General features: G+C 38.9%; 1 protein-coding gene across 1 annotated transcript in view; it reads left to right on the top strand.

Annotated features, from left to right (window-relative positions):
* LAMA3 (laminin subunit alpha 3) overlaps positions 1-12,757 on the top strand; it is a 121,723-nt gene that overhangs the window by 38,876 nt on the left and 70,090 nt on the right. The window contains exons 14-22 of the mRNA XM_072852611.1: positions 369-503; positions 3,107-3,241; positions 4,663-4,800; positions 5,332-5,378; positions 6,299-6,398; positions 7,619-7,671; positions 8,060-8,165; positions 9,940-10,039; positions 10,504-10,660. Coding sequence (XP_072708712.1) covers positions 369-503; positions 3,107-3,241; positions 4,663-4,800; positions 5,332-5,378; positions 6,299-6,398; positions 7,619-7,671; positions 8,060-8,165; positions 9,940-10,039; positions 10,504-10,660 — 971 coding nt within the window. The remainder of the gene's footprint in view (positions 1-368; positions 504-3,106; positions 3,242-4,662; positions 4,801-5,331; positions 5,379-6,298; positions 6,399-7,618; positions 7,672-8,059; positions 8,166-9,939; positions 10,040-10,503; positions 10,661-12,757) is intronic.

The raw sequence follows: 12,757 nt of genomic DNA, 5'->3' as shown, positions 1-12,757 counted from the left end.
ATAAATTGTTTCATTTTAGTCATAGAAAGGATGGAATTACTTTCAATAGTTGGCATACCCCTTGGCATTGATAAATCAGACTCTGAGGGGGGACAGGCTAAGTGTAGTACTTCAATGCTGATATTGAACACAGTAGTTACTGTGAGCCAGATTCTTTTGCTCTTTCATTGATGTCTCCCTCGATAGTGAATTATTACTGATGTGGGCAATCAATAAAAGCTGTTATGAATCAAAATAAATTTGATGGGAAGATTTTGGTCCTGTTGAGCATCAGGGAGCGGCACTTTTTAAATATTTTTTGTTTATTTAAAGAAAGATAAGAGAGCCTGTGTAGAGGCTGTCTCTGAAATGTCTTTTCTCGTTTGCAGTGTGCGAGTGTAACTCGGCGGGTACCCAGCCCGAAGTCTGTGATTTTCTTGGGAGGTGTCTTTGTCGCTCAGGGGTAGCTGGACTTCAGTGTGACGGCTGTCAGCCTGGCCGCCACTCATTCCCTGCCTGTCAAGGTAAGGCCGCTGATCGCATGTACAGCATCAAACAGGTCCCTGAACAGGCAGACAGGACTGCTTTTCAGGTACCATTTTTGCAGTGGCTGAAGCAATGTTCCCAGCAGTAAATGAGCAAGGGACTCTTGTTCTCTACAGTGAAGTCCTCATACATTCTCATTCTCCACGCATTAATTCCAGGAATGCTTCCATAGTAGGGAAGAATTATATAGTGGGTTTTCTCACAGGCTGTTTTTTGCATGGCCAGACAGTTTGATATAGCCTCAGTAAGCACTGCTATCTTACTAATAACCAAAGAATTTGAAAGCTGTTTTCACACAGAGACCTACAGCAACAGAGCATGCTTGACTGCTAAGGAACTGGCATAGTAAAAAACCAAGCAGAGTTGTGAAGCACTAATCTACTTTTACTGAGGATCTTTGTTTGGTACCTTGCAAAATGTGTGTTCTGTAGATCTGTAAACGAAAGCTCCCATTTTGCCCTTCACAGTGATTTCTCACTCATTTTAAGATCATAGGAGAGGCACCGAGCCAAACTCTCTTCATGTAATCATGGAACATGAATGATGTCTAGGGGGTTCCACCAGTGTACCTGCCACCCAGGGCTAGCCTGCTTTTTATGAGAGAGGAAAATTGATAAAGTATAACCTGGAATATCATAATGTCTTTGTGTGCATATGATGAACCCATCAAGTCCTATCTGGCCCCTAGGTTTCATTTGCCTTTGCAGTGAGTGAGAGAGAGGCCCTTAATCCTTAGTGAATTTTACATTGGGAAAGAATATAGGATATTGCTGAGTTCTGGTATGTACTTTCCTGTGCAGCTTAACAAGAGTTGTACGGAACATTATGATTTACTTTCTTCTCTCATTATTTTTGGTTGTTGGCTATAGCAGTCTTCTTCCTTTTGGGCTTACATACTTGTTTATGTCCTATGAATAGACAGCAGAATTCTTTATGCCCTTGCAAAGATATATTATGTTGTGTTACCAAACATAATGGGTGGAATAAAGAAATACCACATGACTGAGTCTTTATGGTCTGGAGCAGATTAACATTTTTTAATGAAAACCATAACATCAGGGTTCTGTGTTGGTACACGCTGTTCACTGGTTTTAAAAAACCACTTTTTTTTTTCTTAGAACTGAATCAGGTAGCAATCTTACAGCAATTCAAACCCATATTGAATACATTTAAACTTGTAACACCAAAAGCTGAAAAGAGACATAAAAGCTTAAAAGAGCGTGCAAAAAAACAGATTGTAAAAGACAGATAAAAATAGTTGAAAACACAGACTCAAAACTGCTGCAGTTCACAGCTTGTTCTGTTAACATAAGCTGCCATGGGTTTAAATTTAAACTAATGCAGCATGCTGCAAACTGTGGTGGAAAGTGAGGAGCCCAGCCTGCTACTCCTATTTGGAGTTGTCATCTTCGGAAGGGAGGTAGATCTATAACTTTTTGGCTCCTGCAGCTAAAACTGATCTCTCAGGTCTTGCCTTGTTGAACTCAATAGAGGCTTTATTCAATAGGAGTGATATCAAAATAAAGCCTTTAAACTATTCAATGTCATTAAAATGAGGAGAGAATGCACTATAATGTTCAGCTGGGGATGGAGTCCAGTGTATGTGATGTTTTTGGAAGCTTCAGTATTTGTATTTCTCTTAAACCAACTTCCCAGCAAGCCCTCCATCTTTCCAGGCATCTCTGAAGTAAACACAGCAAAGTCAGATGTCCTTGGCTGCAGTAGAAAGAGGAACCGAAAGGGGGAACCAGGAACATGAACACGGAACAGAACAACACTGTTTGTTTTATATTTCTGTCAGTCAGCCATTTCTGTTGGTCATAAAAGCCAGGTGATTAACTGCAACACTTCAGCTTGTACCTGGGGCAGCTGGGATTCCCAGATGGGTTCCCATTCATGTACCTATAAAGTGTGGGCCTGTGTAACTGCCAGCATCATTTCAATAAAATAGCACATCTCATCTGTGATAGAGCTGTTAGCCTAAAATAGTGGTAACTCCAAGAGAAGCAGCCATCCAGCTAGTTGTTACAGTCTGACAACGTGCCTTGTGTATTAGATGCAGATTCCTGCAATGCACTGCTTGCCAGCTTGTAGAATTAAGATGTCAGCCATTTTTACCTTGTGCATTATTTATTTGTGCATCATGAACCTATGCTTGTGCATCATTAACTGCTTGACTAATAACCTTCTTGTTAGCCATTAGACCTAGCCTAGCTTTGTGGATGCTGTTTCTCAGAGGTTATTTCTTTAAAGATGTTAAGTACTTCTCTCATGTGACGTTCTTCCCATTTTAAGATGGATTTCTGTCCCTTACACATGTGTTTTGCAAGGCATCAAACTAAATCTCTAAACTGTACATTACAGAATTACAGTAAGAACCTGATTATCGATGGTTGAGGAGGCAATTACATTATAAGTATCTATTTCAGGATTTTTTTTTTTTGTGGTAAAATTATGGTTCATCTGGATTCCTCATGATTACATTCAAAGGTTACTTTTTTTTTTTTTTTGCACTCTGGTTTAAATAACTACTGGTTTAGACATGTATCTGTTAGGACAGTTATTTTTTTAATCTGTGCAGAGTGTAACTGTGATGCTGTTGGCTCAGTGGAGAATACATGTGGTCCTAGAGGTCAGTGTCTGTGCCATAGTAACTACGCTGGACTTAGATGTGACCAGTGCGCTCCAGGTTATTACAGCTATCCCAGCTGCTTGCGTGAGTAAAAGCCTTTCTTCCTTTTACTGGAGTCACCTGTGTAACTATGATAGTTTTGTTCCATCCAAAGCTGGCAACAAAACCACTGAAGATCCAGCCAGTGGCCAGGCTTCTTGGCAGACATGCACTCTAGTAGTCCTCCCTGGCACATCATCGCTGTTCCTGTACTAGTTGGATTAATGTGAGCATGGCAGTGTTTGGGCTTGGCACATTTGTATCTCTTTTTTAAAATATGAAATCTAAAGCTTAGGCTGGGCAATGGGCATGTACCTTTATGAGTTCTGGCTCACTCAACTTACAGAACATAAGCTGTGTTTCAACTGGTTTGGGCTTCTAATGTTTGATACACTGTCTTGTAAACTTTTAAGTTCATTAGTATGTGCTCTTGACATGTGCCAATATTGGACCATAAATCCTAGTCTAGAAGGACTTGACTCTGCAAATCATCCATCATATCAGCAATTTTTCCTGCCCACATGGATCAATTGATCAGGCCCAGTATATTTGTATAGGTTTTTCACATCAAGCAGAGGGAAATCTGCAGGCTCTGTCATTCAAATCAGCAAGCCACTTGATCATCATGAACAGGACTGCTCTTTCCTAGAAATCAAAAGATTATTAGTGCTAAAGAAGCAATGTATCCTCAAAATTCTGCTATTACTAATCACAACCACAGCAAAAAATAATCTGACAGGTTTGACTGGCTACTACTTTACTAAAATAATTGTCATTAACCATTTCACCCTTAGACTCTATCTGAGCAAAGATTAGTCCCCTGGGATGTAGCAGCATTGTTCTTTTTTGTGGCATTATTCTTATTTACCCTGTGTGTATAAATCACTGCCAAACTGAGACCTTACATAGGAATCTGAAACAGTAAGACTGTTGCATGCTGTATTTTAAAGATTGCTTCTGGCCTCCTCTGCCCTCAGATCTAAAGGTGCGATGGGCATACAATTTTATATTCTATATTTTGCCATCATATTTTTAAGTGCAGGTCTAATTACAGAATTTGCCCTGTGCTTTCTGTAACCATAAGAAGATCAAGAAAGCAGAAAGGGAAAACCAAGTCTGCTCTTAGGATGGGACAAAGAAGTTGAAGAAGAGAGGTTTATTATGGTTTTAGATTATCCTACCTGTTTCTGTCAAGAATAGGGGAAGAAAATAATGCCAAGGTGGTACAGGTCACCTCAAACTCATAGGTTCCAAGCAGGGGTGAGGACCCTGTGAGTTATAGGAGGACCTTGTGAGCTATTTATTGCACAGGAAAATTAAGAACACTCTAGACAAATAGTACTCAAACCTCTAAAGTTTTGTACTAAAGTTTTAGTACAAAACCCAGTACTAAAGTTTTGGGAAGTTATTGCTTAATACCTATAGGGTGAACCCTTCCACCGCTATCAGTGTTTGTTGTTGTGTAGCTTGTCAGTGCTCTCCTGACGGTTCCCAGCACGGCATGTGTGAGCCAGCATCGGGCCAGTGCAAGTGTCAAACAGGCATCACGGGGCAACAGTGTGACAGGTGTCTTTCTGCAGCCGACAGTTTCCCCTACTGCAAAGGTAACACTTCTGACGGAAAATCCTCCATTCTGATTTGGATTGCCCCTGTTTTTATTGCAGTGTTCTCCAGGGCAGTCTGATGAATGCAAAGTTTTATAGAAACCCACTGAAGTGGAGTTTCTATAGCGGGGAGGGAGGGACACACCAGGAGTACATATTAGATGAGCTTATTCATCGTTCTCTATGTTATTTCATGAAGTGAACTATAAGTTTAAAACCTTTTTTAGATGATGGCACAGGAACTTTAAGAAAAGGTCTCTCAGTTCTGTAGGTTAGTGCTATATTTTTCCAAGTGACTACTTTGCATACCCAAACCAAATAGTCTAAAGTAGGCTAAATATGCATTTGAAAAATCATTATTAAAGGCTTCTGCTGGTCTTTGAAGTTTAAAGTATTTGAGTCCCTCCAAGGTAACCGTATTAAAAAGCCCTTTCAAACTCACACCTGCTACATTGTACTTCTGCACTACTACATTCCACAGCTCTGTTTTCAAAAGATCTTTCAATGTGTTTGTTTTTTAATTTCATAAAGGTGTCAACAGCGAATGTGACCCTTCAGGTAGCATTGGTTCTCATTCTGTAAGTATTCTACCATTGCAGCTAACAATATATCTTGATAATTCATGTGCCTTTCCTGAACACATTCACTTCATTGCTCAAGCCCTGAAGCCTGCCCTTAGACTGTGAAAGAATTGCACAAGCTTATTTGCAGAGTAAGAGTGGAAATAAACTTTGTGTTTTGTTCTTTGATCATATCAATGCAATTACCTGTTAAGGATTTTTTAAAAATCTTTTATATATGGAATATGCATACTGTTTATGTCTTCTTGGTACACTAGAACACTGATACATACATGCAGATGTGCATATATACCTATGCATGATGTCTCAAAGACCTTCTGGTTCTGGGTAGCAATGGGCCATTTCAGCATCAAATTATTCTTGAAAAAATTATCTCTTTGTTACTATTCCACTATTATTGTTATTAATACACTGATGGTTATTATTAGTAGCATATTACCAGAAATCACAGTCATTGCTAAATGTGTAGCAAAGAAGACCTAGAGGATAAGTCTGACAGATGGAAGAGGTATCTATATAGGCTCATTCATACAGCTATATGCGTCTTCCACTAATAAAGGAAGGAGTAAATATGAAAATTAATGATTATTTTTAAGGACATTTGCTTTTTAAACTTTTTGCAAAACAGTTAATACTTTAGAGCAGTTCTAATAAGGCTATAAAATAATTGGAAAGTACATCTGTTGGGACATTTAGAATAAATTGGATATGGAAAAAATACACAGGGTGGAACAATCCTGTGCTGATAGTATGAGACAGAAAAATCTAAGAAGTCTGAATCAGCCACAGTTTCCATGCATCTGTAAAAGTCAGTAAACTGCCTGAGCTGTTAATAATATTAGATTTTTCTTAGTACTAAAGAGCAGTATGTTTTTTATGAAACAGATGAACGCATATTAACTCCTTTCTGTCATTAGGGCTATTGTCAATGTCTTCAGCACACTGAAGGTCCTACCTGTAATAGATGCAAACCATTGTACTGGAACCTGGCCAAAGAAAACCCTGAGGGATGTACAGGTAGGGCTTAATGACATATTTCTTTGGCTTATGGAATATGTCAAATTCTTTTGAAAGTCATCTTTATTCACTGTCACCATCTTTGGTGCTCAGTGACTTTCACAACTCTTGTTAACAGCATGTTTTTCATGCTACTTAATTGTAACACCGTATCACCCATGATACCAGCAGTTACTTTTAGAAATTAGACCATAATTTCATGAGTGTTTGCTAGTGCTGGACCAAGGTGTGCTCTGACTTACAATGATGTGTACTTCATATGCCCTTATGGCAGTGTTACTGGAGTGAGATGGGATTTCTGCCCTTAACACTGAAACCAGAATTTGGTTCATTGTTTTGAGAAAAAGGTGTTTTTTCATTTATTATCATCTCCTAGCTTGTAGAGGAGTGAAAAGCCTTCTTGTAGCCTCAGGATGTGACAAATCTGTTATGGTTTATGTCTGCATAATACCAATCTGTTTGCAATTTTCAATGTTTGCTAACAGTGAGTGTGTGTTTTTCAGGCAGATTATAATAATTTTAAAGATTAAAAAAGGATAAAGATAAAAAATCTTTAAAGATTTTTTTCTCCCCAGCAAATTCCTTTCCAACAGGTTCCACCACAACAGCCACCTAGATAGGATGAGTAGCCTTAGAGCCTATACCAATATCATTACATCTTTCACTCTAAATCTCTAAATACTATACAGTCTAAATATCTCCTCAAAGATTAATTACTGCACCTTTCATGTAATACACCTTCTCTGCCTTCAGTCACAGAGTCAATACTGGGTTTCACCAAACCTCTAGGTCAGAATAGCTCCTTCCCACAATATTTGCTTCCTTTATATTTCATACAGAGAGTTGAACTGGTCCCAAAGTAGCACTGCAGAATAGGAGCTGCCAGTCAGGCTGGAAGACACTGTTTTGCATCAATTATCTGAATGTTTCTAAGAAAGAAAACAATTGTAAATCCAAACTCAAGACTGTTTTTGTTAAACACAAATTAGAACACTTTAAAACACACCAGTGAATCGCACATACGTAGAAGTCCTCATGCTTTCTCCTTTGCTTTTTCTTCTCACCTTGTGCCAGTATCTGTTTGCTATTCTGGACCTTCTGGAGTACAATCCACCTTGTGGCACTATGACTCAAAATTGCAGATTCAGGGTGGTGGGTTTTTTTCCTGCAAAGTATCTGGAAAAGACAAAATGCAGATTGTCTTTTTTTCATCTGTGCAGCATGCCAGTGTGATGTGAGTGGAACACTAAGTGGAGTTGGAGAATGTCAGCAGGTAAAGTGAAATTAAAAGAAAGACATGAATTAAATTGATTTTTTAAAAGATAAATTGTTGTAACATTTGGTAAGGTAGAAATCTTAGTACTGATTATTGCTTTTGCACATAAAGTGGCTGGTTTTATACTGCAAAGAAGCAGTTTTATACAGAAGTTTTGTACATCCTAGGGATGTATAAGTTCTGAAAATTTTTCATCATCTTGAGTTTACGTATTTTCTAGTCTGTTCATTGAAGATTATAAATGACAGAAGTTATGTCCGATAATATTTGTTGTTGAGACTAGAATGTTTTTCCTCTTTAGAATTAGAGGGAATTCAAAGTTTTGAAAGATTAAAGTTCTGAAAAAGGTGCTGAAACATTTTTGATGGAATTGTTTTCTTCACAGGAAAATGGGCATTGTTACTGCAAACCTGATGTTTGTGGAGATTCCTGTGGCACTTGTGAAGCTGGTTATTATGCTCTCGAAAACAAGAATTATTTTGGCTGCCGAGGTAAAATGAATAAAGGACATCTCTAGTAGCACATTTGCACTTAGCACAAAAGTCTTTAGAATTCCCTAGGTTGTATTCTGAAAGTGTGGATGTATTTGTTGAATCACTCTCATGCACAGCCTTTTGCACTACTGCTTGCCATTGCTTGTAACCCATGTAACTCCTCCTGTGCCTTCCAAAGGGAGAAAGAACAAGGCAGATGTTACCACTGTGGTTCCCAGCCATTTTGTGGCTCACTCACGTGAGGAAAGGTGTTCCTCTTTGAGTTCATTGACCTTCACCTCGCCTTCCCCGGTGCCTCATTTACCACTTGCCTGAGGCTTCTCTGTCAAAGCCCGCAGTGAGATCGCACCAGGCGCTGCTAAAGCTGTTATCAAATAAGATAACTGAGAGTCATTCCTCCTCTCACTCCTTCTCCCGAGTTGTGGGGCCAGGGATGGCTGATTTTCCTGCAAGCGTTACCTGTAAGAGTGGTAGTGCTCTGTTCCACTTAGCAGTTTTCTAAGGTCTGCTGCTGCAATAAGAACTTAAAATGTTACAACAGATACTAGCTTGATTTTTTTTTGCAGGTATATTCGTGTATTGCTTTAGCCTAGGGCTCAACGTGTTTTGAAGCAGAGCCAGATGCAGCTGTGATGTGAAGAAAGTGGTCCTTCTTCTGAAGGATACTTGCTCTGCCATGTGTTTTGAGTGATGTAGGGCTACTTCAACAGTTCCCTTCCCTCCTTGTCCCCCCACTGTAGATTTAGGTTTGTTAAAATTATTGAAAGCACTTTCATTGACTTCAGTGTGCTTTATGCCTGTCCAGGGTTGATGCAAGAGATTTATTTTTAAAGCATTGAAGTACTTCTAACAATCATTTAATATGTGCAAAGTTAAAAATAATGGCGACCGTATCAAACAAAGCTTTCATGCCTAATGTGCAAACCCAGGACCTAATGAAAGGGATCTGGTTTCACAAAGGTGTCAAATACTTTCATTATCCTTGATTTCAGTGAGATTACAGGTGCTTAACATGTCTGAGAAAACTAGACGCTTTTACACTACGATGTAAATACATGTTTAGGAACTTTCAACCTTTCAATTCAGTTTGAAATTTTTAGCCTAGGCATACTTGTTCCTTGGTACAATACATTATACCTCATTACTAGAGGTGTCCTTTAGTTTGTGCCACAAGTCCTGTCTCCTGTAGTAAGTCGTTCAATATTGTTGTCCAGTATTGGTTAAAAATATGCATATGCTATTATATAAACACATATGTTCTTGTTCTGTGCAATTTTTGTAAGATAAATTCAATCTTAGGGTAGCAGACTCTGAAAAATTAACATCTTACACTTTTTGTACATTAGGGTTTTTTTCTGTTTTTTAAAAAATAATTATTAATCCTGATACTGCTGTAGAAATTCTGACTTCAAATTTGAAAACATTTGAATGGCTGCTCTGCAAAACCGTAACCCAGCATTTAGTAAATGTGGCATGGCTTAATACTTGTGATTTTTTAAAAATTTTTTTGACAAAAAATTTTTTTTTGTCACGTTACAAGAAGAAAAAAAAGAAAACAACCACAATCATGGGAAGCCAGAAATAATTGCAGCTTATGCACGTGTGTTAACATGTGTTTGAAAGAGTCTGAGGGGAGGGGAGTCTGAAGGGTTCCAGAAGGAGGAAACAAGTCATTAACGGTGTTTAATTATCAGAAGTGAGGTGTGTTTGCTGGTAACTTTTATCACTTTTTTTCTGATGGGATATTTGGCTTCTGCTCTTTGCCTGACAGGCTGCCGGTGTGATGTTGGAGGATCCCTCAGCCCGGTGTGTGCCGAGGCCTCGGGTGGCTGCCAGTGCAGGGCGCACGTCGTGGGGACGGCCTGTCGGGAGTGAGTCTGGTGGTAGCTCCTGCTAGCTCGTGCTTCAGCATAGCTCTTTTGAAACTGCCCACAAGTCCCTTGCTATCCTTTCACGTGAGATTCTGGATTTGTTGATAAATAAGCTGGTAAATTGTGGTATTCGTTACTGATACTCGTTTTGCCTGGCAGGTTTCTTCTGTTATTTTAATAAGATTTTTTTAACTTGTTTCCCCAAATAACCAATACCTGTTGTGCAATAATATTGCATATGGATCTATATAGCTATCAAGAGTTACATAGGAAAATGTACAGTTGTAAAAGCTTCTGGAAAAAGAATTCTCATTACATCCATCTTATCAGCTGTCTTGAATTTATTAGCTGCAATCAGGATTCCTCAGTCATCAGTAGGTCACCTCCCTTCCACTGCTTTATGCTCTAAGATGTAGACCATATAGCGACTGGTAGTTCTTTGTTGTTTTTTTTCTCCTTGAAAGGCCTGAAAAAAACTATTTTTTCCCTGATCTGCACCACATGAAGTTTGAGATTGAAGATGGCACTACTGTCAAGGGAAGGGAAATCCGGTTTGGCTATGATCCTCGGGAATTTCCTAGCTTCAGTTGGAGAGGATATGCCCGGATGTCCTCTATACAAGTAAGCTGGTATTTTGCTCAAGGCTTTGGAGTGAAAACGTAAGTGTATGGTATGTAGGTCTCTCTAGTACTGCTATGGTTGTGCAAGGTCATGGAGAAACCAGAAAAAAGGACAGGATCTCACCAATCCAAACCCTTTGGCACTGTATCACTGTTTGGATTAGTGAGTGTTGGTATTATTGTAAGTTGGTCGTTGCTTGTGCAAATATGTGTTCTTCAGAAATGTTTTTTGATTTTTTTTTTGTGAGAAATACGCATTTTGCGATAGGTGTAAAGAAAAGAACTAATAGCTTTAAACTCTATAATATTAAGTGCAGAAATTCTTGTCATGCCAAGGACAGTGGAAACACCAGAAGATTGACACTTGGCTAAATAATTTGAATTACACAATTCCATGGCAGTCTGTGTCCATAAGATTTTTCAGGTACCATCACAGTGCTGTCACTGGACTCTTACACTTGCAACTTGTATTGGGTGAGGAATAGAAAGGTGCTAACTTTTATTAGGAATGATACCTTCACATTACAGCAAACAGGAAAATGTGTGATTCAGTAAACGAAGCTGTGAGCTGGAGCATATTGGCAACATTAATTTTAGTCTCATGACAGTCTACAAATAAACTAAATGACAGCAGAGGGAATAAGTAAATCACAGGAAGAATGTCACCATAATTTAATTGTGTGAGAAGGGACCTGTCTGACTTTGGACTGAACTGCTGAGCAAGTGAACCAGGATTTTAAAAGAGTAGATTTGAGCAATAAATGGGATTTGCTCACTCTTCTTAAAAGTAGTACTCTGGTATAGTTGTGTCCAGCCTCTGTAAGTTGTCCAAGGACTAACTTGGATCACTATAGACTGAGACATAAGCACATATTGCACAAGCATAGTGTGCAATTCTGTTCCTCATTTTTCACTCTTTCCTCTTTTTTTTTTTTTTTTTTTTAATCCCAGAGCTCATATGATCTTCAGAATTATTCTACATTCACAAATGAAGGCAACTCTCCAGTAGCTGTGATTTCTTAACTTCTGCTTTCTAACTCAGCTGCTTTTTGCATTTCATATCCAGTGTCATTTTGTAAAGAGGTAGTGAAAGGGCTTAGTCTCTAATCTTGCCAAAACTTGTGCATTATTTTGCTTACCTGGATAAAGCCTTTTACTCATGTAAGTAATTGCCAGCTCCAGGCCCTCCTTAGATCCTTGCATAACTGAGATAGATAGTCTCACGTTCTTCATTTCAAGGAACTTTCCTAATTTTGACATAGCATTTCAGTGTCTTGCAGGACCCTGAAATAATCCTCCTGACATTTATTTTGTAGAAGACAAACAGTGTTACCATATCTACCACAAAAAAGGCTAATGTAACAACTTTTTGTGGAAAGAGACTATTTCAATACAATTAAAAATTTCTGAGGTGAAATAAATAAGCTGTGTATGACCTCAGTGGAGGTCACTGGTGCCCTGTCATGCTGCCGACATGGGTGTCTCATTATAGACTGAGAAGCTGACAGTCGGGCTCAGATTTTAAAGCACTGGCCAGAGTTGCCTAAGTTTGTGACAAAGAATAATTTCACCCCACTCCCTGCCTTTGCTTGAAGCCAGGGACTGACATCTCTCCCTCCCTCATTCCTCACATATCTCTTCTTTCTCTCCCTTCAGTGTGTCTTCTAGATTTTCCATAAAAGCTTAGAAACCATTTTGATAAATCTCCTGAAGCATGTTCTTTATTTCTTTCGCCTTTTCTTTTTTGTTCCTATCCGTTTGTTCCCTCAGTGCCTGTCTTATCCATATAGTATCCTTCAGAAGTCATCCTTCTCCATTTAAAACAACACTTGTAAAACCTTCCCCTACTTGTCTGTATTTTCCATTCTGGTCCACTGCCCTTCTGCAGTCACGTAGATTTTAGCTATCTGTAGATCCCTCAGCCCTGCCATCTGTCGTATGCCTATCTTTGCTTTCTGCTTTGCATTTCTGTTAAAAAGGTGGAGGTCTCTGGGATGATGATGACAGAATTGACAATATACATTCAGAGCAGCATATGGGAGCTGGCAATCTTGCATTTATTGTAGCTTTTAGGAGTAAGAGAAAATGAGGCTTTGTG

This window comes from Ciconia boyciana, chromosome 2 (genome assembly GCF_034638445.1).
Source record: "Ciconia boyciana chromosome 2, ASM3463844v1, whole genome shotgun sequence".
In the NCBI taxonomy this organism is placed as follows: Eukaryota; Metazoa; Chordata; class Aves; order Ciconiiformes; family Ciconiidae; genus Ciconia; species Ciconia boyciana.
The sequence above is the reverse complement of the archived record's forward strand: the minus strand, read 5'-3'. Positions and strand labels throughout refer to the sequence as shown.